This window comes from Canis aureus, chromosome 26 (assembly GCF_053574225.1).
Source record: "Canis aureus isolate CA01 chromosome 26, VMU_Caureus_v.1.0, whole genome shotgun sequence".
Taxonomy (NCBI): Eukaryota; Metazoa; Chordata; class Mammalia; order Carnivora; family Canidae; genus Canis; species Canis aureus.
The window spans coordinates 18,130,014-18,156,558 of NC_135636.1; the positions used below are offsets into that span (position 1 = coordinate 18,130,014).

Sequence of the window (26,545 nt, forward strand, 5' to 3'; positions counted from 1 at the left end):
AATTAACTTGGAAGCATAGTAAAACTAGAGATTCTAGGTCTCACCAGAGATCCCCTATTGATCTGGGATGATGCTTTTCTTTTTTTTTTTTTTTAAGATTGATGTTTTTCTTTTTTTTTTTTTTTTAAGATTTTATATATTTATTTGAGAGAGAAGCAAAGCACAAGCTGAGGGAGGGGCAGAGGCAGAGAGGGAAGCAGACACCCCGCTGAGCAGAGACCCTGATCAGGGCTCCATCCCAGGACCCTGAAATCATGACCTGAGCTGAAGTCAGATGCTTAACTGACTGAGCCACCCAGGTATCACTAGAACTGACGTTTTTCCAATGCCCCCCTGGGATGCCTCTGATGTACACTGCTTGCAAACTGCACTTAGAGACACGCTGATGATTTAAAGCTACATCTGCCTGGTTCTAGTCACTCAGGTGTTTATTCTAGGGAAGTGTTTTGTGCCCAGTGCCAGCTTGGACCACCTCCCCGGTGAAACACCCCCTCATGAGCACACAGCATGCTACCTCCAGCAGACACTGTTGGTCTCTCCTACCACCTCCCCCCAACCCATTTCCCCATTCTTGTGTCTCCCACCCCTACCAGGCTTTGCCAAGTCTTTGTTAACAGAAAGATTGGACAATTAGTGAGAAGAGAGTGATTATAGTTTAGAGGGTTTTCTCAGGCTGAAGAGTCTCCCCTACCCCCTGAGGCAGCTTCACGGGGGAGCTACTTCCTGAGAATGGGGGAGTCTTGCAAAGAAAGACACTCAGAATTTAAATCAAACTCCCCCTCCTCCTCAAAGAAATCTGCATATGGTTCATCTGGCCTGGCTTTTCCAGGCAAGCAGACCAGCAACCAGACACAGCATCCTTTTCTGCCTGAAGGCATTTGTGTTTAAAACTGCAGTAAAAAAGAAGATGACAGTTAAGGGGGTAATTGAGCATCTGGGGTTTCTCTGTTTTCTCTCTCTTCTCTGAGCTTGAGAAGTAATGTGGATACATGAGCCACCATCTCAGCTTGCTCCAGGTACAGGGGCAGCCATGAAATGCACAACAGGAATGGCCATGAAAGGAGCCCAGGCTGAAATACAGGGCTGAGTCCATCCCTCTGGCCACCTTGTGTTCTCCACCCAGAGATCACTGCACCTGCAAGGCTCTCCTCTATTCTGCTTAGTTGACAAGATAAAGGCAGGACTCAGAGAAATAAGGTGAAGTTCAAAGAAATTAGGCTGAGCTAGAGACCTAATTTTAGGACAACTAGATAAAGATCCTGTGATTAATAGCAATAATTGTCATGATAATGGAGCTTTATACATACTGCAGGTGGAAAAGCCACTGAGATTTGAGAATTAAGAAAGCTGGATTCTAGAAAGATTTCACTGAGCAGCTTAAACACAGGGATGTGGCCATGTGACAACACTGTAAAAGGAGCCAGGACACTTGTTCTTTTTAAAACCACCTGTGTCTAAGTGTATCATCAGTCCTACCCCATAGATTCTAAGTTGTCAGTTTACTACTGTATACTCAGCACAGAGACTACACTCAGAAAGTGTTTAAGACCTATTTGTTGAATAAATGAGTGAATGACAATTCCCAAATTAATCAAGAGTCCTCTGTTTTATGAAGGGTAGTGTTTAAAAGACACAAATTTACTTTTATAAAAGTAAACTAAGGAATTAAGTATTCAGAAATACAAGTCAGGTCTAAAAATGTTCTCTGAAGCGGTTACAGAGAGCAAGGGTAACTTATTGATACACCCAAGTGTCCATTTCTTCCCAAATTCTTGGGTGGTTCCAAATACATATGAAGTTTTTTTAAAAAAAAAAATATATGAGATGCTACAAAAGGAGTTTGTCAAGTTTGAGGCATGGGCGGGGGGACAAATGGCGGCTGATATGAGGTATCTCCTTTTCCTTGTGCAATGTGCAACTGTCTTCCTTCCTGGTACCAGGCAGACACTGAGGAGAGATCATGCAGGAAAGACTGACAGGGCAACAAACAAACAGGTGATAGAACAGCAATTGGTCCATACCCATCAAGATTTGCTGGGATGATTTGCTGGGATGATGAACTTCTCAGAATGCACTACTTTCAGCAGTTGAATACTTGGGGAGATGAACTCAGGAGTTGCCCCTCATATGATGGAGCTCATATGGAGGGTGGGGACAGAAGGATTTCCCCTACTCCTACTTAGATTTTTCAGAACTACTACTTAGAAAGTGAGTGAAATTCAAACTATGTACATTTCTCCAGAAGTTTCAGCAAATTATATTTTACTTCAAATACAACTCGACCTAGGCTACTATGTCCAGACAAGCTTTTTAATCTGTAGTGAAATAACAAACTCAAGACCAGGAAGCATCAGAAGCAATATTAGACCAGATGTTCAAGGGATGCCATGACTAAAACTATTATTTGCCAAAATAAATCCATGTTTTTTTCACCTGGAAAAACCAACCTGCCTCTTATGGCTTCCCTGCCTTTTCTTTGCTTTCCTCTTACAGAAAATGAAAATCCATCTTCACCATTCCCCTCTCTTCTCTGGATGCCAAAGAAACTATTTTAGTTTTGTCTTCTTGTTTCAAGAAAGCAGCCAAATGTTAGACAGTAGTGTGTTTTAATTCATTTTGAAAAACAAACTCACATGATTGATTCTTCAGGTCCCCTCACTTGGACCCAACATACTATGAAGTCCAAACAGCTCTGCATAGTTACATTAAACGGGTTCTGTGCTGCAAAGTCACTGGGTGCAGGTAGCAGTGAAACATTCCCAAGACAATCACTAGACATGCAGAATGCCAGCCAAAAGCATGGATCACTTTCAGGGGTCTTGCCTTAGGGAGCATGAGGCTGTATTTTGTGTGCATTGACAACTGTATAAGGTAGGCCAAGGGAGCAAAGCACCCCCTATTTCTCTGAACCTAAAGGGGTGTCTTTCCAAAAGAAGTGTCTTTCCATCCCTAAACTTTGGAGCCAGATACTCCTCTGAGTTGTATGTGTTGCTCCTTGGAGAGTCAAAGCCAGGCCACCATGAGCATGAAAGCTGGCTGACTCCTCCCTCCTCATTCCCCAGCATGGAGAGAACATCTGCCATTCACCCCATGAATCCAAAAGAATCCCCCCCTTCCCTAGGTTTAAGCATGGACGTAGGCCAAGCAAGCCTTGGACACCCAGGCCTGTTGCATTGTAGCTATGTTGGTATATCCCATGTACAAGGTGGAAAAGTGCTTTTGTTTCTCTACCTGATCCAGCTGGGGAGGGGGTCTTGGGGGCTGGCTGCCTAATTGGCCCCTAGCCCATGTGCTTATACTGGGATCGATCCCTAGGGATCTGAACCTGGTTGGCAGTCATTTTGTGGTGGATGTGGTAAATCGCCAGTGTCACCACAATGACAAGGCCTAAGATGAGCCCCAAAATCAGGGGCAAGGTTTCCTCCAACTGCTCCCGCTCATCCACTGGACACTTATGCTCTGAAATGGGAAAAAAGAAAGAAATCAGCTCCTGTCCAATATTTTTAATCCTAAGTCCTCCTATCAAAACTAAAAGGGAATTGGAAGTGAGAAGATTTCTCAACCAACATTTGAGGAGACTCTTTTTTTTAAGAAATGAGGTTTCCCCAATCAACCATGAGAATGCATCACTTAATACCTCTGCACAAGGTAAAATTAAAATTAAAATTAAAATGCATCCATTCAACAAGGCAACATTCAATCATTGGATTCCTGGCAGGTGCCAACAAAATGACCAGGTGCTTGATTTTAATTCTCAGAATTTCAGCATTAAACACAACCATCATCATTTTTATTGCTGGTTTAATTTTTTAACTTTCTATTGAAGTATGTACACATAGAGAACTACACACACAATCTACAGTTTTCAAAAAGACTGAGAAGATCAAGTGTTGGTAACGACATGGAGCCATCAGAACTCTTACACATAGTCGGTGGAAGATGGTACAACCACTATATAGAACTTAACAATAGCTTCTAACAAAAGGAAATGTACACTTACCTTGTAACCCAGCATTCCAATCCTAGGTATTTACTTAAGAATAATGAAAACATGTGGATACACAAAGACTCGGCATAAATGTTCATGGAAACATTATCCACAATAGCCTCAAACTGGAAACAACCCAAATGCCCATCAAAGTGGAATGGAAAAACAAACCAGTCCGTTCATACAATGGAATATTAATCAATAATAAAAAGGAATGAACTATGGCTACATGTAACAAAATGGATGAATCTCAAAAACATTCTGTTGAGTGAAAACTCTAAGACCCATATTCTAAGTGTACATATCACATGATTCCATTTATATGATGTTCAAAAACAGGTAAGTCTATGACAATTGAAATTTAAAAAGTGTTTACATACAGGGAACAGGAAACGGAACTTGCGTGTGATGGAAATATCCTATATTTTGATCTAGGTAAGGGTTACATGGTTGCAAGTAGGGGTAAAAATGTATCAAGCTAAATATTTTTTTTCAAACTAAATATTTTAGGTTTGTGTGTTTTAAGATTTGTAAATTATACTACAATTAAAAAAAAAGTACAGAACTTGATGAATTTTCATAAATGAACATCCCACACAACCAGCACCTCGATCAAGAAAGAAAATGTCACCAGAACATTGGTGCTGATTCCATTTTGCATTCTTACCCTCAAGACAGTTTAATAGCCCTACACACCTCTATTTTCACCTACAACCAGATAAACAATTTTGGGGAAACCTGGTGGTCACACAGTTTGTAGACCGGAGCAGAACTGCATTCCTAAAGGGGTGCCTGGGTGGCCCAGTTGGTTAAGCAGCTGATTCTTGATTTCAGCTCATGATTTCAGGGTCCTGGGATCAAGCCCCACATTAGACTCCATGCTCAGTAGGGGGTCTGCTTGAAGATTCTCTCTCTCCTTTTGCCTCTGCCCCCCACCCTCCACCTCTAAAATAAATAAACAAATCTTTTAAAAACTGCATTCTTTAAAACCAGGTATTTGCTCAGGTTCCTTTGCCCCTTGTGGGTAACTAGTGGCCTTTTCACTGAACTTATGAGCAATAACTAGAGAAAACAGGCTTAGATAGCTCTTCATAAAGACTAAGTTTCTAAGTTGGAGTGGCCCAGTAAACATTTATTGAGCACTAGGTGTGTGCCAGCCTCCTCCAGAATCCATGTTGGCATAGTCCTTCCTTCCATCTCTCCTCAGACCAGCAGAAAGGAGGATAAGATCAGAGCCCTAAGTCTTTTCTAAAGTAGAACCTGGAAGATTGCAGGCAAACATACAGCTTTTTAAAAGCGGTATACTTAACACGCCTGATTTCTAAATTAACTTTCAGCTGTAATCACAGGTTGTCTCATTTAATCCCCATGACAATCTTATTAGATAAATACTGATATTATACCCATTTTACTCATATGGTAGAGTGAAGCTAAGTAATTTGCCCAGAGGAAATGAAGCCCCAACCTAAATTCCAACAGCCTAACTTAACAGTACCGTCAGGGTGGCACTTAACAGACATGGGCTAGGGGTAGAGCTAGTTAGGGTCATGTCAGTAGCAGACCAGAGCAACTGACATTTAAAGGCTACAGAATCACAAGGCGGGCAGGAAGGAGGGCTTCTGGGCTCTGTGGCTCTGCGTACTGCTCATGAAAATTCAACGAGGTACATGTTTATTACTAAGAAGTAGGAAGGTACTTTCAGAGAGGATGGATATGTTAACTTTTCTGGATTGTACTAATGGCTTCATAGGTGTATTCCTAAGTCAATATTTATCATTATACACTTAAATATGTGCAGTTTTTTGTATTTCAATTATAACCTGAATAAAACCACTTAAAATAAATAAGTAAACATACACATACATATATTCCCTAGCTGAGAAGATATTTTTTTTTTACAAAGAAGATTTTTAAAAAGATATTTTGGCAAATTTAGGGAAATGTTAAGGATCTATTATTAGCACTAAACTTTGCTTTCTCCTTATTACAACCAGAGGGCTAAAAAGAATTAGTAGAGGACTTTTCTTTTTCACTATTTGATTCAATTATAATGAGTCCCACACTTTGAGCATCAGCCTGCAGCCCAGTATACCAACCGATTTCCCCGAGGAAAACTTGCTGTTGTTACAAGATGCGCCAGAGCCAGCTATGGTCCCAGAACTCCATACCCAGGTTGGTTTCCCCCTCATGATACCACATTGCCTCTTTAAAGAGAAAAACTAGTGCAAATGGGGTTTCCTGGTGTAGGGATTTTCTTAACAACAAAGGCTATTTGTTTTCCTCACAACATGCAGTTGCCCATGTAATGTTAATGTAGATTGTGGGCTTTGCTCATTTGTCATGTCCTAGCTACAAACTTACACCCCGCTATTCATAACATACCCCTATCAAGCACACCTGAGTTTGTACTAATGAGATCAATTTGGAAAGTCCATAGGCTACCTTAAGATTGGGGGTTGGTTGCCAGGAGAAGCAATCTTGTGATCAGAGGGTTGGAACTTTCAGCCCTACCCCCTTGATTTCCAGGGAGGGGAAAGTGGCTGGAGATTAAGTTCAATTACCAATGACCAATGACTTAATCAATTGTGCCTATGAAATGAAACCTCAATAAAAACCGAAAAGGATGGGATTCGGAGAGCTTCTGGTTGGTGAACACATGGAGACTTGGGCAGAGTGGTGGATGTAGAGAGAGCATGAAAGTTCCACCCTCTTGTCCTATACCCTACATCTCTTACAACTAGCTGTTCCTGAGTTTTATCTTGAATAAAATGCTTCTCTGAGTTCTCTGAGCCTAAAACTCAGGAAAAGGTCATGGAAATCTCCAATAGCAAGTTGATCAGAAGCCCAGGTACAACCTGGACTTGCATTTGGTCTCTGAAGTAGAGATGAGGGGGTAGTCCTGTAGGAAGAAGCCCTTAACCTTTGGGATTTGATGGTATCTCAGCAGTGTCAGCAGTAAGGTGAACCAAAGAATACCCAGCTGCTGTCAGAGAATAGCTTAGTGTTTGGGAAAAACACCCACACATCAGAATTGGTGTCAGAATCATACTGTCCTAAGTACTATATTTAAATGGATAATAAGTTTGGTATAGTTATAACTATAATATTTTAATTTTAATAACTAGAATACCATTGTGGTTTACTTCTTTTTGTTTTATTTTTAATTCTAGTATAGTTAGCATACAGTCTTATATTAGTTTCAGTGTACAATAGAGTGACTCAACAATTCTATACATTACTAAGTGTTCATCACTACAAATGCATCCTTAAATCCCTATCCCCTATTTCCCCCATTCTCCCACCTACCTCCTCTGGTCACCGTTGGTTTTTTCTCTATAGCTAAGAGTATGTTTTTTTGGTTTGTCTTTTTTTTTTTTTTTTTTTGGTTATTGTTCATTTGTTTTATCTCTTAAATTCCACATATGAGTGACATCATATGGTATATGTCTTTCTCTGACTGATTTATTTCACTTAGCATTATAATTGTGCTTTACTTCTTAAGAATATTTTTTTGTTGCCTTAAGACAAGACCTGAACTAAGCACACCACAGAAGGGGGTATATTAAACTATTAACATGTCAAAAATAATAGTCATGGGGAAAATAAGGGGATATAAAAATATGAGAAATAATGAATCCCCATCTTCATCCACCCACATCCACTAAGTGGTCAAATAAGTAATTAGTGAGTCTACCATCCCTTACCCACCATTCCAAAATCCACAGAGCTCTGGAAATCCAAAGTACTCTGTATTACTCATTTGGCAGCAAAATTTGACTTGAACTAATATCAGGATGCTCATGAGTCTCATTCATCCTACTTAGCATGAAGATTCACATATTTCACTGCAGGGAACAGATATATTAATTTATTTGATGACAGGGGCTGCCCTGACTCTTCTGGGGTTTTCCATAATATATGGACTATGCACTGTATTGTCTTCCTAAAGTCTAAAATATCCTGAAGTCTGACACCCATCTGTCCCCAAGGGTTTTTATGAGCCCATAGAAGTTCACACACTCCACTTTCAGGCTCAAGCTAGTGTTTTCAAACTCTGCCTCTGATCCAAAGGGGAAAAAATGTTTTACATTATAACTCAGAACATATATTTACACACATAATTAAAACCAAAGTCTCACAAGATAAGACCTATCCTGACCTTGTGCATCTAACAGTTCCTCCACACCAGTCTATTCTCTTTCACTTAAAAAGTGCTCACCATGACCCACTAGGGCAGAAGGTGCCATCTTTTTTATACCAATAATGATGAAACCATCATTCTTTCTAATTATCATGGTTACAAATGCAGAAAAATAAAGCATGTAGATAGAACTACAAAGGAAACAGATTACGCTGAAATTCAGCTACTAAAATATTTTTAAATAAGTTGGGAGAAAGTAATACATGTACTCCTTTATTAGTACATATACTGGCTGAGATTGCAAAGTAATAAGAAGTACCACTGTCACTTTGCAAGATCTGTGCAAACGAATGTCGGATAAAAATACCTATTATTTCTGTTGGTGATAAAGTCACCGCTAATTATTAATTATTACCAATTACACTGTGAGTTGTTCTTTTCATTTATAATTGAAGGGAATGTTAAAAGTTAGAAATTGTTGAAAATAAAGATGCAAATTTTTCCCATTAAAATTCACACAATCCCAGAATCCTATCCACAACCCATTTGGACCCTAGGGTTAAGATCCTATACAATGATTATACAACTCACAGAGTCTAAAACAAGGAAGGCCCTAGATTTCTGCCTGGGAAAAGAACCTCGTTTGGCTTAGCCCACGCTTAAGCTGGCTTTGGATGCTCAGAGACCCCTAACTCCCTGTTTACCTCCACAAGGCTTGGGGTCCCTCATGCCTCCACCCTGGCTGGGCTCAGGGTTCTAAGTGCACAAAACAGAAGCCTAGGGAGGATGTCCTATGGCTGGAAAAGACAACAACCAGTCTAGTATAGTCATTGGAAAGAATCAGATGAAGACAGATCAGACAACAGAGGGGTAATCTGTTGCCAGCTACCATGGCCAAACAAGGTTCCCTCAACCATAAATCCAATGCCCCCACCAAAATCCTGATTCATCTTAGGTTCTGTTTTTCAGTTGATGCTTTATTTTCTTGTTCATTTGTTTGATGACCATCATTTTTTTGTGTGTGTGATAGTTTAAAGACCATCTCAATGTTGTATTTACTCCCAGAGGCTGACCAACTACAAGAGCTGTTCATTGTACCCCAAGGAACAGCACTGAGATAAGCAGTGGGCAAAAAGGCAAGCTGCCTGCTTTCTCAAGCTCTCTTAGCAGCACAGACTGTTCCTGTTTGAGGAGAGGGCAAGTCTTTTGCTGGCTGGGCTTCTTCCATTCTGAGAGGGCAGCTGGAGGGAGGAGCTTACTCCTCTTCCCATTTTCTCTGGACTGGCTCTAAACTCCTGTAACCTCAGCAAAATGTATTTTGTATACAGAGAAACTGTTAGCATGAGTGGGCTTTGGAGACCTTTGGCTGGAGACAAGCAGATACTCTCACAAAGATGTAAGCACTAGCAATAATAAATAAATAAATAGGGACGCCTGGGTGGCTCAGCAGTTGAGCTCTGCCTTCCGCTCAGGGCGTGATCCCGGAGTCCCGGGATCAAGTCCCGCATTGGGCTCCCTGCGAGGTGCCTGCTTCTCTCTCTGCCTATGTCTCTGTCTCTCTCTATGTGTCTCTCATGAATCAATAAATAAAATCTTTGGGGGAAAAAAGAAAAATAAATAAATAACATAATAAAAGCAATTACTGATAGACGCCACTGTGTGTCAGGCACATGGCAAGCACAAGGAAGAGTTGTATAAACTCTTTCTCACTGCTCTGTAATCTCTCCCATGGCAGGGAAGGTTCATGTATCCCAGTACCTAGGTGCAGCAGACCCAGACAGTGTCTTATACCTTGGCATTCACCATTCCCACATTTTCCAGCGGGTTTTGCGTACAAGGCAGGTTAGAAGTCTTGAAGAGTCAACGCCTCTCCTTTACCCAGCAGCCATCAATGGTGGATGGGAATTGGTGGGTAAATGCCATTTTCCCACCTCTCAGGCCAGATACTCCAAGGTGCTTCTATACTCCTAGTATGAGCCCCAAGTGCCCACAATGTGAACCTGCTCACTAATGCTCCTTAACTGGTTGCCTTGCCTTCCTATCTCACCTCCCCAACCCCCTACCAGTGCATTCTAGAATCACCTCCTAAATAAACTGCTTGCACTTACATGGTTGCATAGGATCTGCTCCTGGGGGAACCCAGCCTGAAACACTATGTTCCAGGACAGTACCTAGAACACTGAATTCTACAAATGGCTAGCTACCTGACCCTACACTAGGGCTCCACTTTCCAGCCCTCAACACAGTTCTTAGCAGGGCTCATTAAGAGGATTATCCGCTCCCCCCCTCCCCCCCAGATGCTTACCAAGGAGATCCTGAGGAGCAACTATCCAGGGTGACAGGTTTCTTGGCTGGTAGGTGCTAAGTAAAGCACAGATCTGCACAATGCTCTGGATCAGCATCAGGTAAGCCTTCCTGTACTTGAGGCATGGCAGCTAGCCACAGAATGCTCTACTGGGGGCTGGTGTACAGAGCAAGGTAAGGCATGTTCACTTCCACTAAAACACAGATCCGGGTAAAACACTGATCATGTTGCATCTCCCAGTTATGCTGTTAGGAACACCAATAAAAGGCCCATGAATTCAGAGGACCTGACAATCTTTGTAAAGACGCCTCCTGCATTCACATGTTTATTAGAGTTGCTTGGTAGGAGCAGCTGAGGCTCTGAGAAGCTAAGAGCATAGATCTGGTACCCAAAGACAGGCTCCTGCCTCAGCCCTTGCAGCCACCAGGAGGGGGGACTTCACGAATAACTTGGCTTCTCTGAGCCTCAGTTTCTCCACAGTAACCTGGGATCTCAGTACCTTCTCTACAAGCTTGTTTGTTTGCTTACTTATTATTCTCTCTTGAGAACTGAAAAGGGACCAGCCTATATGTGGTAACTTTTAAACGCCTGTTAAACCTGAATCTTTAATAAAGGGGAACAGAAACACCCTTTGTGTTCTGTTGTTTCTTACATAATTACCCATACATAAAAGTTACCTTTCATTCAAGCCATTAAAATTCTCAGGCTGATTTTTTGCCTATCAATGATGTAATCCTCATCCCATCACAGCCAGAAAACTCTTGGGGTGCTCAAAGGGATACACTACACGGATTTAACTGTGGAAGGACACGTTAATCAACCCCAACTGGGAAAAGAGGAGGTGCCTTGAACTACAGGGTGGTAGTTGCCATGAAAGTGTATTTGGTTACAGAAATGAGCCAAAGTAGCCTCTGTGTATTGGCCCTAGGTGGTTTATTTCTTCACTGCAGGCTGAGACCATTAGCTCGAAAGCCTGCCATGCCAAACTCAAATTTTTACGCATCTAGTTATTTAAAAACCAGCCCAAACAAGTACATCTTTAGCTATTTAGAGCCTGCCTGCTTTGCATACCAAACCTCACCCAACAGCTGTTACCCATTGATAAGATAGAGCCTTATAGGTATAAGGCCTCAGCTTCTGCTGCCCCTCAGAGCTTTCTGACCCAGAGACTTCTTATCCTGCTGCTGAGCCATATCACCTAGACACGTAAGCTCCCTCCTCCATACTCCTCTCTTCATCAGGAGGTCCTCTGCCCTCCTCCCCTTCTGGATGGTGGTCCCCATAAGCCTCTCTCTGGACAGTCTCATGCTCCAGGCAACTTCCCCTCTCACATAACCCTGTCCGAGTACCACCAAATTAAGCTTGTGTGTTATTGCCTCTCAAGGTCATATCTTTTTCTTGATCAGCTCAAGATCCCTCAAACCCCCTACAGTGTTCCACAGCATCACCAGGGAGCTTGCTAGAAATGGAACATCTTGGGCTCCACCCCCAGACCTACTGAACCAGAGTCTGCATGTTAACAAGATCACCAGAGCTGTGCACAATGCAGCTGAAGATTCCTGTGCATTCTGCAGTTGGAGACATGCTGGGCTAAGAGACTTCTGTTGAGGATCAGTGTAGTTGCTGAGCTCAATGCACTAAAGGGATTTATGTGATAAAGACGTCAACCCCCATTTGAGCTGCTTTCAGTCCCATGAGTATCCAGTAATCCATTTCACTGACCCTTCCTTGCTTTTCTCAGAATCTATTAAGCAGGCAGGTGTGAAAATTCAGACTGCCAGTGTGGCCCCCTTACTGGTCCTTCATTGGAACCCCTTTTGCTGTAAACCCTGCACACGTGAGCCAACCACACGTACATACCCCTGCAGTGGGCATGCATATATATGACCAGATACTGCTGCTTCCCCCACGCAGATAGAGGCAATGCATCAGAGCTTCCTGAAGTTCTATTTTGGGGGTGAAGGGGGGGCAAGAGCCAAATCCCAAAAAAGCACCCCAAAAGGAATCTTTTGGATTCCATCAAATCAAATAAAATGATCTCTTACAAAACACAGTGGGGGTCAGGTGCTGAGAAGCATAGAAAGGAGGAGCCAGGAACAAAAGAGCCCCTGCTACACAAAGGCAAATAGATCCAGTGAGTGATTCTGAATGAGGCTTGCCTCCTCCCAGGAGTAGGAGCTTTGAGCCCCAGGGCACCATACAGGAGGGAACATCCTAATTATTACCCAGAAAAGCCTGGGTGAGACAAGTACAATTTGCTCTTGCTTAATATATCTGCATTTAGAAAGTTCTACATGCTTACAAACTCTCTAAGTCTACCCAGCAACCATGCCCATCCATCTAGGATCTGAAAGTGGATAAAAACTGTTTTTCAAACAAAAGATGCCCATTAAGTCCATGCCATGAACTTCACTGATTTTCAGGAAAATAGTTCTGGCCCTTACTCAGGACTCTTTTATTCTCACTTTGTATAGGATCCTAAACATTGAGATTTGGTTTCTCAGTCTGTAAATGAATATAAGCAATAATGTAGACATAACCCAGAATGAATTAAGGTGAGGTTGTGCTAGGACCTAGTAAAAGCAGCCATTTATAGCCTGGTAGCACCAATAAGTAAGGAAGTGCCTAAGAACAGCTGACTAGTAAAAAAACAAAGAGTAATTAGAGACAATGAAAAGTCCCCTTATAAACTCAAAAGCATCTATGGTAGGGGCCCTGGGGACTGATTCTACACAGTCCAATGTGTTTCTCGTGAATTCCCAGTCATCAGTAATCATAGCTCAATTGCGTTTAATTATAGTTAATAGTTTCCGTTTAAGAAAGACACTGTTACATTTTACAAATACTTTTTATATTCAAACATTTTCAAAAAATGCTAAGTTCTTGATACCTAGAGTTTAGTTTCAATATTCTGGAAGATCTATTCAAATGGAATAGCCTATTCTTCCCTAAGTTTGTAGAAGTAAGTGTTGTATTGACTTAGTAAATATATTAAATTCTGATTCATCTGGCATTCAAGCATTTCGGAGCCTCTGTTAATTGTGTCCACAACTTTTGAATATCAACTCGGCCAAAGTTCACTGGGCATCTACAGTGTGCCAAGCATTGTATTAGGTGCTAGAAATGCAAAGATGAAAAAAGAAGTAGGCTCTTCTGTCAAAGACCTTTTAACTTAAGAATGCTCAAATGGTCTTTAAATAATCCTAGTGGGGGTGGGGTAGATGCTATTCACTATAGTTTGAGTTGAAAGATGAATTTTATGAAACCTGGATTCCCTGGGAAATGATTTGTGTATAACACAGATGGCGATTCCCTGATTGTTCATTCCAGTAGTTGTCTTCACCTGGGGATCCCCAGCCCAAAGCAAGACATCTAGAAAGCAACCAGAATCTCATTTCTTAACAACCTTCTCCAGACCAGAAAGGACAAGTGCATTGAAAAATTTACTTACCCTCCACGTGCCCAGTGTAAATGGGTGCTAGACTCAAAAAAATTGCAGAAATATGGACTGCCCTTACACCCAACCTGTGCTGGGCTGCAGAGAACCAAGAGAATGTGGACCTCCTGAATCTGCCCAGCTATATCCTGCCTGACCCCCTTTCAGAGACCAGCACAGACGGGGAAGAGCCTTTCTCAACACCACAGAGGGAAAAGATTAGGGGACCCTTGCTTCCCCAGAGTTTCAACGGTGTTTCTCCCCACAAAGGTGAGTGCTGGAGGGAGGCAGGTCTTCATGAGTCTCTCTGTGACCTGCACATGTATGCATGCCCGCATGCCCGCGCACGCGCATACACACACACACACACACACACACACACACACACATTCTAGCCACACTAAAACTTAGACTCACAGGGCTAGAACCTATAGCTGCAAGTGCTGAACAGAGGAACTGAGGCCCATGGAAGCAGAGGCCCTCCTGCAATCCACGGCTCTGTAGGTAAGTACTTGAGATTTTTAGCTGCCTTTTCATTGGGAAATTGGCATCAAAATTACATACAGGTTTTCCAAATGAATTTTGTTACCTCTTTGGCAAGGAGAGGAAAGAAAAGATGAAAAAATGAGGGGAGAGTGGCAGCAAGGAAAGGAAACAGGAGAGGAAAGAATGGAGCAAAGGAGGAAGGGAGAAGAAGGAACCACTGGGAAAAGTTGATACTGTTCCTAAAATGCTACAGTGAGAAGAAGTATCCTGTCAGCCTAAAGAAAATACAAGTGGTAACAGCCTGGGACCCTGGCAGGTGCCCCTCTCCATCCACCCTGAAGTCAGCCTTCGCTCAGAACCCTTCCTCTCACCGCAACCTACCTTCACTGAAGACAAAATCAGAGATGATGTCAAAAGGCTGGATGTGGACTGCGGATAGAATCATGGTGACTGTCTTCTGTGGATCGCTGGAGGCTAGTGAAATGGACTGCTGAGCTTGACACTCATAGGACTTCCCAGCTGGGGTGACCAAGGCAGAGAGGCGATGTGAGTTGGCCGTGTGCTTCCCAGCTGCAAGGAAGGCCCAAAGCAACTGTTAGGACCCTCTTTTTGGAAGAATCCTAATCTCCTAATCTTCTGTGCCAGAGAGCTGGCTCCTGCCTCTCAACTCCAGACGCCTTTTTGATCCTCTGTGTTGCTGGGGCTCTGCTAATGGCATCAAGTGGTGACAAAGGACAAGTACACCCACTCTTTTGTAAGCAGGGGCTCCTTAAACATTGATCTGAAATTTCATTTCTGGAAAAGGAGAATGATACCTAAAAATCTAATTTTTTTTTTTTTTTTTTTTTTTTTTTTTACTATATAAAACCTGACAATGAAGATTCCAAAGAAACAGTGACTTGATCTTCCACATCTCACACCAGACTACACGGAATAAAATTTCTTCCTCAACAAAGCAGGGCTGATTGCTGGTGCCCTGGCCAGATGCCCTAATAGAGAGAGGTTTTTTTGGAGGTTTCCCCCTTTTTTCTCCTTTTCTGGCACATGTTTGCATGGGTTTTTCTTCTTTTCTTTTTTTTTTTGGGGGGGAGGCATCTAATTTAACTGGAAGTAGTACTTGAATATGGATTTTGATGAAGAGAAAAAAATGCTCTTCTTACTGCAATGATAAAAAGAGGTAGAAAGGGCGAACTGACATGAACGTTCTTTCATGTGCTCAATAAAAATCTCTTCCTAACACAGGTACTAAGGTGATGGAGAGCCTCATCAGGAGATTAGACGGTTTACTAAATAAATAAGTTGGGTAATTAATTTAAGTGTGGTCTTTCGTGGTGTCTGCACATGTGAACACTCTTATTTGGGGAATGGCTGTTGTTCTTGCCACAATATTTCTGGAGGATCTGGGTGAGTCGTTGGAGTGATGGGCAGGAAAAGATAAATAAATTAGGACAGGGTTCAGAATCAGAATCCGCTCTGGGGTGGCTGCAGTCGATGACTGAAGATTGAGTGCGAGCCTTAGGGCCTGGAGCAGAAAGATAGCGAAGGCCAGCAAATCCTGGGCGAAGGGGAGTCGGCTGACCCTTTCACGCTTCTGCTCCTGAGATGAAAACCCGGGGTGCAGGGGGAAAACACCGCTTTGCCTTTCTCCGTGCTTCTTTAAAGGACAAATCATAAGAGACGGTCGTGAAGCAGCCAGGGGGTGACAGGCCCAAGAGAGGTCGCATCCAGAATCAGGCTCGGGTGGTGGCCGGTCCTCAAGGCCCCGCGGACGCACCGCGGCTCCCGCTTCCTCTACCCGGCGAGAAAGCGCGCGGCGGACGCGGCCCGGAGCGCAGAGCCAGGATCCGGTTTCCGTCAAACGTCCGGATTTCCTGAGGAATTGGGTCTCCACGCCCGCGCTCTCTGCAGCGCCCGCGGTGCCGCAGGCTCCCTCCCCAGCCCCGAGGCCTCTACTCACCACTGACTGCGTCTTTAAAATGGGTCTTCTCCGAGGAGTCGTAGACGAACTGGACTTTGCTCAACCTCCACGTCGCCTCCGGTCCCTTGGACGCGTTGCGACTTTCCTGCCGAGCGGGGGAGGCGCGCGTCACTCGCCCCCACGGCTTCTGGGTGAGGACACCGGGGGGCGGCCCCCGCCCACACCCACCCCGAGGCCGCGCCGCCCCTGCGCGCCCGCCCGCTCGGGGTTACCTTTACGAACAGCATTTTGAGCGCATACGCGCGATCCACCCAGAACACCTGCAGCTCCGACTCGTTGTGGCCACAGTGGCCCTTCACCTCAGCTCCCCGGGTCAGTGAGATGTCGGCCTGTTCCGTGATCAGCTGGGAACACAGACGCCCCGCACCCCCTCAGCGAGCCCGGCCTCCGCGGGGGCTGGGAAGGGCGGCGCGTCCAAACTCTGGGCTGCACGCCTGGGCGCTCCTTTGCGCGCGCGCTCCCAGGTCCGGGAACATGCGGTTAGATGCTCTACGTGCAGACCCGGCCGGCCGTTAGGGAAGCAGAGAAAGGGGGGTTACTTTCAAAGCAGGCAGGGCGAGCAGAAGGCGTTACAAGCTGACACCCCCATGCAGCATTCGGGAGCAGCCTGCAGGGGCGCAGAGGGGAAGGCAGGCGACCCAGGTCTTCACCGGGCCTTGCCGGGAGGGTGCCCTTCGCCCCTGGAGCCCTAGGAGCAAGCCGGGAGGGAAAAGGTTCCTTACATCGACATAATTGCTGGCCCACACATCATAAGGGACAATAAATTTGGCTGCGAACTCGGCCATGAGACACGTCGTCCCATTTTCCCGCACCACAAATATATCTTTTTCAGGGTTAGTGGAAAGGCCTGAGAGATTTTCCACTTCTTGTTCTGCCGTAATTCGAGCCATTGTATCTGCGGAAAGACAAACCAAAAAAAAAAAAAAAAAAAAAAAAATCCTATGGTTTCCGGCCTCAGTGAGCCCACGCGTCGTGGGCGCAAGGGTGGAGAGACCGTGGTCTGCGGGCTTTGGGCTGATAAAGTTCCTGGCCGGCGGCTGTGCGCTCTGCGAGCCGTTTCTCTAACCTAGCGCCGACAATTTCAACTCCACTGCGATGAATTAATTTTTATAATAAAAATAAAAATGTTTAAATTTGAATCGTTACTATTTTGTAAGCCGGCTGGCCTTTTTCTTCACCTTGGGCTCTTAAACCCAACCTTTCTTGCCAGTGCTCTGACCCCCACGAAGCAGGCTCGCGGAGCCTTGTGTCTGGGATGTGCCGCACAGGTGTGTGGCCCTCTGGGGAATTCCCTGCCACCAGCGGGAAGGCCCTCCACCCCGCCCCCTAAGAAGAAAGAAAATAGCAAAACGTAAGGGCCACATTTTGACCTAAGCTACTGGTTTTACTCTGCCGGTTCTGTTCTCAGCAAACAGTGCACTCTGCCCTCGCGGCCGCCCAGACGCTACTCACAGAACAGCATCAGGAGAACTCTTAGTCTGTAGACGCTGGGAAAGGCTCTTCCTCGGAGATCCATGCTCGCCGTGCAGCGAAGGAGGCCAGCTGTGCTGCTGCAGAGGCCGCCCGAGAGGGAATCCCTCAAAGTCGCCGCTGGAGTGAGCCGGGGTGAGCGAGGGGCGGGGGCGCCGTGCGGGGGGCGGGGGGCGGGGAGCGCGAGTTCCCTGCGCGCGGGCGGAGACCTGGTGGCGGGGAGCCGCACCGACCCGGGCCGCCCGAACGCGAGGCGGCTCACTGCGGAGGAGCCGACCGCGAGGTGAGGGAGCTGTCCGCGGCTGCGAGTGCTGAAAGGGATCGGTGGTGGTGGTGGTGGTGGTGGTGGTGGTGGTGGTGGTGGTGGTGGTGGTGGTGGAGGAGAGCTTGTTGTGGCTCGGCTGGTGCAGACAGCCAATGGGATGTTGGGGGGCTAAAATTTTCCCCGAGTCTGTTTCCTGTTCTGCAGTTGCATCTGCAAAGATGACTCTGTCCGGAAAAACTTAACAGCACTCTCAGACTTATTCAATATCCCTGCCAGGTACAGTTATTAGGTGGTGTAGATATCACATCCCTAGAGTCCTGGCTTCTGAAAATGCATCTGGTTGCTGAAAGAAAACGGGAGAGCACAAATTGTTGCTGCTTTGAGGGAGGAGGAGTAGGCAGAAATAGAGAAGGAAAATGCTATGGCAACAGTTTCCTGCATTTGGAGACATCCCCTTCTCTCCCCTGCTCTCAATGAGCTAATGGGTTTAAAGTTAAATTGACGCCTCCCTAAATGGGGCCGTCAGTCAGTGCAGTAATTCAGGCTTATTTTCTGTTAGTACTGCTCTCTGATTGCATGAGGGCTCTAAACTCTGGGGTCACCTACCCTCATTATACTGTGACTTTTATGCCAAGAGGCATGTAAGTGAACCTGAAGTTTGGAGGGTTATCTAGGGTCTCTTAGGACAGCAATGTTACATAGTTATGTAAACATGCACACACACAGATATTACTCTACAGCCTCTAGTGGGACGAAAAAATAAATACTACTGGGCTAATTCCAATATTTACATAAAATGGTAGCTTGCTTTAAAAAAATTTTTTTTTGCTTTGTACGTCAGAATGCAGCCTTTTCAGCAGTAAGCATGCTGTCCTCATCAATCGTATTGATGTCCAAATATTTCCTGTCTTACAGGCTGTTGGATTATGTGGATAATCAGTAATATAATGTCACAAAATAAACAATGTCACCTTAAGGGAGAAATTGCAAAATATGTTCACATGCGTTGCCACATTTGAGCCTCCTTACCATGTTAGAAGGTAGACATGGGAAGATATGCCTTATTGTGGTTGTACATTCCCAAAACTGAGGCTCAAAAAAATTAAATGACCTTCCCAAATGTCACATGGTCAGTTAGAATTAAAATAGAAAAATCACATGCTTTAACTTCATAGGGATCATCTTCATTTTTCCTTATATAATACTTTGACTCCAAAATATACCATATTTTCATTTGCATAAAATCTTTATTCACTGACCAAATAACAAGCTGAAATCCCAAATCTCTAATTAGATCAATAGCAATTCAAGCTATGAAGTAATATTTAAATTGATAGCATATTTTATATCTTTATTTTTATCTGTTATTTTATATTTCATTCAAGCATTTCTCAAGGACTTTACATAAATGTTTATAAACAGAAGAACTGACGCCAAATTGTGATTGCTAAAGTCAATTATTATTGGTTATGATTGGAATTTGCAAAATTTACATGGCTTACAGTTTGTCATGTTAACAATTGCTGTAACACATTTTCCTGCAGTACTGTAAAAAATTTAAAAACAATGATTCATATGTAATGAAGCATTTATATTCTCTGTCCCTCCATCTTTTCCTTCAGTACTTTAATGAGGAAAGAAATGGATAGATTTTAGCCTAGGATTCACTATTTATTGCTTTTATGCCCTTGTGCAGATTTATCCTTTTCCTCAACTAAAAAACTGGAATAATACCTCAGGGGATGGCCGGTTAGGCCAAGTGAGACAGTAAGTGTAACATCATTCAAAACAAAAGATTAATTTATTCGTAAACATTAACTGAATACCAACTATTTGCAATATGCTTGGTGCTCTGGGAATCCAAAGATAAACAAATACCATTATACAAATAGAAGAGATTGTCTGTAAAAGATTATGACAATTTCTCTTGTGATACATTGTTGCAGATGTTCTCATTTATAGGTTATTAAAAGATCAACTGAATTAATTGATGAATATCTACTTTAATAAGAAAATATAGATGAGAAATAACATGGATCATTAATCTTAAGTTGTTATAGTTGATTATTGATTTCATTATAAATCAAATGGTGGTTCCTTTGAAATGCTTTCTTTTCACACCTGACATACATGATCTCTTTGTTGACACCACAGAGTACTAGAATGAATTCAAAGAAAAAAGGAAGCAGTTTTAACTCTTTCTTCCTAGGAGGATTATCCTCAAAACAGAATTAAATTTCCTTGTAGGTGTTTAATTTTAAAGATAGCTTACAAAGACCCCTGAACTTATTAAGCTATCCTCAGTGATTCTTATGTTGGAATAAGCATTGGATCATTTTCCCTACAGCTTTTATCTACATTAATTAAATAAACTTCTAGCAATCCTTTATTTTTTAAAGATTTATTTATTTATTTCAGAGGTGGGCGGGGGAGCATGAGAAGGAGGGGCAGAGGGAGAGAGAGAAAGAATCTCAAGCAGACTCCACACAGAGCCCAACACAGGGCTTGATCCCAGGCCTTTGAGATCAGGACCTGAGCCAAAACCAAGAGTCAGATGCTAAGCCAACTGTACCACCCAGGTGCCCCTCTAACCATCCTTTAAAAAAATCCTGTTTATGCTAAGTGCTTAGGAAATATCCTTTTGAAATCAGTAAAGAGCTGATAAAGGAGTAAAATTTACTCCTTATATTATTAGATAATATCTTAAGATAGTAACAACATTTTTCAAAATTTGCTCCATTCTTCATTTATTGAATGGGAGAGAAGGTAGGAGAAACTGACATAAACAGGGACACTCATGTGGATAATGGTGGTGTCATTTCCATCATTGCTGCTGGAGGTCAAAACAAAATGTCAGGAGAAAACATGATCTAAGTATGTTGCCTTTGGAACTTTCTCTAGATTTTTTTATGTCCCTTCAAAGGATTCTTTTCAATTCATGTATTTCCTTATTGAATTAGCCTTAATGAACTTCATGCTATTGAGTGGTTACTATTTCATAGAAGTGGAAGCAAAGGGCCCAGTGTGTATAGACCTTTCAGTTTGAGTGAGAGAAAATAGGAAGATACATGAAGATGTAGGGTTGCCTGGCATAAGGTGGGCATAGATGTTTAGGGAAAGATTAAGACAGCCATTGCAACTGACCAAAGGAGGCTTCTTGGAGAAGGTGGGTGTTAAAAAACATGGACATACTGACCTGGGGGAGATAGACAAGAAAGGGCAATGCCAACAGAAGAAATTTATATTAAATAGGAAAGCCAGTACAAAGATGTATCTCTTCATCCGTCCATGTTTATCAATCTGTGATAAAGAAGAAATTAGGTCCATTAGGCTATGCAGTTTATAGACTACATAGCACTACTTACCTTCTTTATCTGATAATATGCTCTACATATGATATATGGAAAAAATGGCATATGCAAACCTTACCCTAAATAAAATTAAGTATTCAAATTGTTAGGTATAACTCTTTATATTTGGTCACACAAACAACTGACTTGTATCTGTAGATCAAACAACAAAATTACAAAAATCAGGAAAAATGGATAGAAACCATATTTATTAGCTTCAAAAGAGGAAAGCTAGGCTTGTTGTAGTTGAAATTTGGCTTGTTGATATTTCATTCCACCTTACAGTGAAATGTAAAAATGTACTCTGGCTATGTTGTCCCCAACCCTTCCAAAACACACACACACACACACACACACAGAAAGCACACGTGGATGGGATAATTTAACTAAAAGAAGGGATAATTTAACTAAACAGTACACCTCTACATAGAGGTTAAGCCCAAAACTACTACTTACCCAAACCATTTCTTGTGTTCAGCTTATCACTGAACACTTACTTCATTTAATTTACTTACCGCCTTTGAATACCTTTGAAACCCTTCCTAGGATAGAAACCCTTTGGGGATAGGAACTGAAAAATAAGTGTACACGAGAATATTTGCATAAGTTTCCAAATCCTAGAATAGTTGGAAAGAATCAGAAAATTCAGTTTGAGGTCTGATGCACTCAACTTGCAGGACCTTCATAAAATTTTCTTCATCCTTTCATTTCCTTGGTCTCAAATGCACCTACTTTAATGAAGCAAGAGCTGTTTCTGCAATGAGGGTAACTAGTGGAAGAGGCAAGGCGCCAGAATAATGGCCCTTTCATTGGCCAAGGATGTTTATGCTAAGTACTTAGGAAATATCCTTTTATGGTTTCATTTAGAATAAATGCCTTCACGTAGGAGAGAACAAGAGGGACAAAGTCCATAAAACAAACCTCCAATAAGCAGATGGTAAGGCCTGGTAGTCATTCCAGAAAAAGTTCAGTCACAAATGAGGCAGTAATTAGTTAACTATTTTTAAACTTCTTTTAAGTTAGTTGCCACTAAGCTCCAGCTGTTAGGCCTTGGAGTACAGTCCTCTCTGCTTTCCTAGTGAGGAAAATCTTAACTTGGAGGCAGTGAACTTTTCTGCAAAGGACGAGAATCAACTGAGAATTTTTAAAAAAAATTCTTTTAAGAAGTTTTTCTCTCCAAGAAATAACAACTACCTCATTAGGCCTAAGGTTAGGTGAACTGTGGCTCATTTAAAATAGTTTGCTACCTGAATTCTGTGATAATGTGATTCCTTAACATCTCCTTTATGATGTGTTACAGGAGTTCCTGGTCCCCAGTTAACTACTCTTTTAATTGCCTATTTGACCTTGTCTGCATATTCACTTGAAGATGTGATGGGACTGAGCATAATTTATATTAATTGCCTTTGGGAGGGGACAGCGAGAGTGGGGTGGCCAGTCTGTTGTGCTTTGAGGGAAGCTTGGAGTTCTGGAATGCCCTCCGGTGTTCTGCTGTTGTAAGGTTGGGATGTGTCTGTGACTGTTTTTGTGAAAACACTGTACAGATGCTCTGGGAACCAATAAAGGGAAAGAGGAAGGAGTCTTCAGTGTATTGCAAAGGAGCTGGGAATGGCAGTCCAGGAAGCAATATGTTAGTTTTTACTGACGACAACTTTGGTGAGTAGCTTCACGGCTCTCGTCATCAAAATGTCTTTCCTAAAGGATCCCTCCAGGTCTAAATACAATGTTTCTATGAGTGACCTTAGTTGGGAGGTGATCTGCGCGAGTCCTTTAGGGGAAAACATGCTGGCAATTCATTATTAAAACATCCCGTCTCCACGCGAAATAAGTGTGCGCTGCTCAGGACTCATGGACTGTGACCTGTGCTGTTACCTTTGGGTGGCACCGACGTAGGTGGGCAGGTTGCACAGGGCTTGGAGTTTCGCAGGGCGCGCAGGCTGCAGATTCCAGGCCTGGAAGCTTCTGCCCGAACGAAAGGAGACGCCGAGCGCCCAGCCGCCTGCAGCCAGAGCTGGCAACGACCTCGACCTGAGAAAGACGTTGGCGCCTGGCCCTTGGGTTGGACTCCTGGCACGTTGGCGTTGGCGCAGCTGCTGCAGGTGTAGACAGGGGACAGAAACCCCCTGCCCAGTTGTACAGGTGAGATGCACGCCGGCTCCACAGCGAGGGAAGGGGGATCTCTCACAAGGGCGCTGCGGTTGAGCAGGTTCGGCCAGGGCGACGGGACCCGTGGGGTCTTTTGTGTTTGGGCGTCGAGGGTAGTCAGGACGAGAAAAACGAGGAAGTCCCTAGCAGAGAGCGAGTCCCTGGCTCCCTCCCGGCCTTCTTCGGGGCTCCCCTGCCGCTGAGGTCTCGGCAGTCCCAGAGCTGGGGGGAGGCCGGCGGGGGTGAGAGAGACTCGGCTGGGGCGGGGCGGGCGGGCGGAGAAGCGGGCTGGGCCTGAGGGGGCGGGGAGGAGACCGGGTCCCCGAGGCAACGCTTCTCTCCCTTTCGGCCTCCCCGCGCCGCAGGGAAAGGCCCGCGAGGTGCCGCAGCGGCCCGGCTCCCGGAGCCGGAGCTGGGAGGATGCACGCTCCAGGGCCCTGGCGCTCGGGGAACCACGCGCAGCTCGGGCTTCGGACAGCCCCGGGCCCCGCGGCAGGCTTCCCGGACCGAGGGCACAGTCTTCTGGGGCGCGACCGAGGCCGAGACCGCGGAAAGGCCTGGAAGGGTGGGCAGGCGGCGGAGGGGCGCGGGCCCTTGGAGGAAGCGGCCTGGAGCAGGCAGGTCCGGACTGGGAAGGCGAAGGTGAGACGGTGAACGGACTCACAGGGCCCAGGGTTGTGAGCTGAGGGTACTGGGCCGCTTAAAAAAAAAAAAGAAAAAGAAAAAAAGTCGATCAATCAATCAACTTGGGAAAGCAGGTGGGAGCAGAGGGCGCTCCCCACCCTGGGTTGCCCCTGCCGCGGAGCCCGCCGGGGCTGCAGGTCCAGGCCACCTGCGGGACGAGGGACGCGGGACCCGCTCCTGCGCGGCTCCGGGGGCGGCCGGTCCCGGTCTCTCTCCCCTTCGGTGCCCAGGGCCGGCCAAGAACTCTGGGAGGCCCGACTCCAGCCCTTTCTGATAGTCCCCTCAAAATAAGAATAGCATTAAATCCTGGGCAGTGACACTAGAAATGTTAACATCAGCCTTCACATACAACTCCATGGTCATTTTTTGACTCAAAAGCCAATGTGGGGGTGCCCCGGCCTTGCTCCCGCCGCCCCAGATCGGGCTGTCAGAGGCTTCCCCGGCCCAGCTGCCCAGGCGGCACCCTCGGGTGCCAGTCCCTCCGCCCAAATCGGTGTCCTCCCCGGGACGTTCTTTGTGTTTCTAATTCTCCCCGCGCTGTTTTATTTTTTTCTTTCAGTGGTGAACTGAGTCGGTCTATGGGGGCTGTGTCCCCGCCTCGCTCACAGCCTCGGGGATCCCCCGCCAAGCAAATGGGCCTTGAGCCCGGAGCCCGGAGCCCGGAGCCCCAGAGCCGCCCCTCCACGTTCGCCGCCTCTGTCCCCGGAGGTCGGGAGCCTCGGGGGCCGCCGCGGTTACTCCCGGGTGACTGTGGAGCGCACAGATGGGGGACGCCCGGGGCCGCGCTCCCGGCCTGCTGATGGATCGTCTCATTTCCCGACTTGATGGGCCGGAACCCGGGCTGGCGGGGGCGCTCTGGCCGCTGCACCCTGGTTGCGGAGCGAGGGTGCCCTGGGCGGATCCCGCCCTGCCGCGCCCTCCCCCCCGCGCTGCGCCCCCCCGGGTACCCCTTCCTCCGCTCTCTGTGCCCGCGCCCGCGCCGCGTCCGGGTCTGGAGGGCCGGGGCTCGGCTCCCGGCACCGCCCGCACCGCGCTGTCGCCGCCCTCTCCCGCCGGAGGCCGCGGGGACCGCGCTCCCAAGGACCCTTCGAGGGACCGACAGCCCCACCCGGGTCCACCCGAAGGCCGCTCCCCGCCTCGGCCTGGGAACTCCGGAGGGAGGCGGCGGGACCGGGCGGGGGTGCGGGGAGGGCCTCTGTGCCAAGGAAACTGCGCCCTGAGACGCTTGCATCGCGCCTTGGGGGGCACCAGTCTGTCCACCCTGTGCCCTCACCTCGTCCACAGTTCAGGCAGGCGTGGGAGGGGGCCAGAAGCTCGGGAAGCCAGGCTTCGGGGAGAGGAGGACGGTTGATCGCTGCCCAGGGATCGCTGGGCTCCCGGCTTCTGGGCCATAAGCCTGGGTTGCTTTTTGTTTTTGTTTTCCTTTCAGCTTCCCAGAATTTCGGAACCCAGACTGTGCTCCAGGTGTTCCTCCCGCTGGCTGGGGCTTGTTTGGTGCTCAGGGCATCAGGCCTGCCATCTCAAGGAATCCCCATTCTGGGAGTGTATTTGGGCTAAGTATCCTGGCCCACTCCCCACCTGCTAAGAAAGTGCGCACCCCTACCGCCAGGAAGGGGCCGCGGGGGTCAGGGGACCCAGGTAGTGCACTGTCCAAACGCTAAAGTGTGGTCTGTGGACCAGTAGCGTCACCTTCACCTGGATACTGCAGAAGCCCAGGCCCCACCCATCCCCTGCATTAGAACCTGCATTTAAAAAGGTCACCTAGGGGACTTGGGTACCCTGCAGTTGGCTGGAGAAGCCCTGGCCTCACTGATAGAGGCTGAGCTACTGCTAACGCATCCCACCTTGTGTGTCCCAGCTTCATCTTCATCGTCTGTCAAATGGGACATGTTTCTGAGGTTCCCAAGGAATTCTTCAGCACCCCTGAAACCGCTTCAGGCCAATGACATTAAAATCTCTAGTTGGTGGAGCCTGGCAGGAATGCAGCTCTAAGTGTCTCCAGATGATTCTAATAGCCCAGAAGAACAAGTGTAGAAATAACCCCCTTTGCAGATGAGTTGAGATAGGCCTGGGCCCTGTACAACACTGTGAGTACAGTGGTTAACACTCGGGGCTCTATAGCCAGATTCACCCAGGCCCCTGCAGACGGGGCCTCGAGACAGCTAATTAATCTTGCTGTGCCTCAGTTTCCTTATCTGTTAAATGGAGTTGATAATAATGCCCTACCACAAAAGGTATGGTTCAGATTTAGAACCAAAAATGTAGAATCAAATTCAGTAAATCCTAGTTTACAATGC

General features: G+C 45.6%; 2 protein-coding genes and 1 long non-coding RNA gene across 3 annotated transcripts; 1 reads left to right on the plus strand and 2 right to left on the minus strand.

Moving 5' to 3' along the window:
* Positions 1-2,589: 2,589 nt before the first annotated feature.
* On the minus strand, positions 2,590-17,921 carry LAMP5 (lysosomal associated membrane protein family member 5). The gene is made up of 6 exons (XM_077872228.1): positions 17,787-17,921; positions 17,057-17,229; positions 16,547-16,678; positions 16,314-16,419; positions 14,738-14,926; positions 2,590-3,459 (listed from the first exon to the last, which is right to left on the minus strand). Exons 1-6 carry the CDS (start codon positions 17,848-17,850, stop codon positions 3,281-3,283), a joined length of 843 nt encoding a protein of 280 aa, XP_077728354.1. The 5' UTR covers positions 17,851-17,921; the 3' UTR covers positions 2,590-3,280.
* LOC144297964 (uncharacterized) lies at positions 14,263-14,897 on the plus strand. The gene is made up of 2 exons (XR_013364917.1): positions 14,263-14,374; positions 14,472-14,897. It is a non-coding gene; the product is annotated as an uncharacterized LOC144297964 (long non-coding RNA).
* Positions 17,787-26,137, minus strand: LOC144298909 (uncharacterized). The gene is made up of 6 exons (XM_077874102.1): positions 26,059-26,137; positions 25,852-25,990; positions 25,522-25,760; positions 23,292-24,263; positions 21,266-21,369; positions 17,787-18,412 (listed from the first exon to the last, which is right to left on the minus strand). Exons 1-5 carry the CDS (start codon positions 26,135-26,137, stop codon positions 21,365-21,367), a joined length of 1,434 nt encoding a protein of 477 aa, XP_077730228.1. The 3' UTR covers positions 17,787-18,412; positions 21,266-21,364.
* Between the last annotated feature and the right edge of the window lie 408 nt (positions 26,138-26,545).

Excerpts from the sequence above, each read along its gene's own strand:
- LOC144298909 (XM_077874102.1), bottom strand. The coding sequence starts at position 26,137 with ATGTCCCATTTGACAGACGATGAAGATGAAGCTGGGACACACAAGGTG. Across the intron at positions 25,991-26,058 it reads CAGTAGCTCAGCCTCTATCA|GTTCTAATGCAGGGGATGGG; the intron begins GTGAGGCCAGGG and ends TTTTAAATGCAG. Across the intron at positions 25,761-25,851 it reads CCCGCGGCCCCTTCCTGGCG|GCCTGATGCCCTGAGCACCA; the intron begins GTAGGGGTGCGC and ends TTGAGATGGCAG.
- LAMP5 (XM_077872228.1), bottom strand. The coding sequence starts at position 17,850 with ATGGATCTCCGAGGAAGAGCCTTTCCCAGCGTCTACAGACTAAGAGTT. Across the intron at positions 17,230-17,786 it reads AGTTCTCCTGATGCTGTTCT|ATACAATGGCTCGAATTACG; the intron begins GTGAGTAGCGTC and ends GTCTTTCCGCAG. Across the intron at positions 16,679-17,056 it reads GGGCCAGCAATTATGTCGAT|CTGATCACGGAACAGGCCGA; the intron begins GTAAGGAACCTT and ends CTGTGTTCCCAG.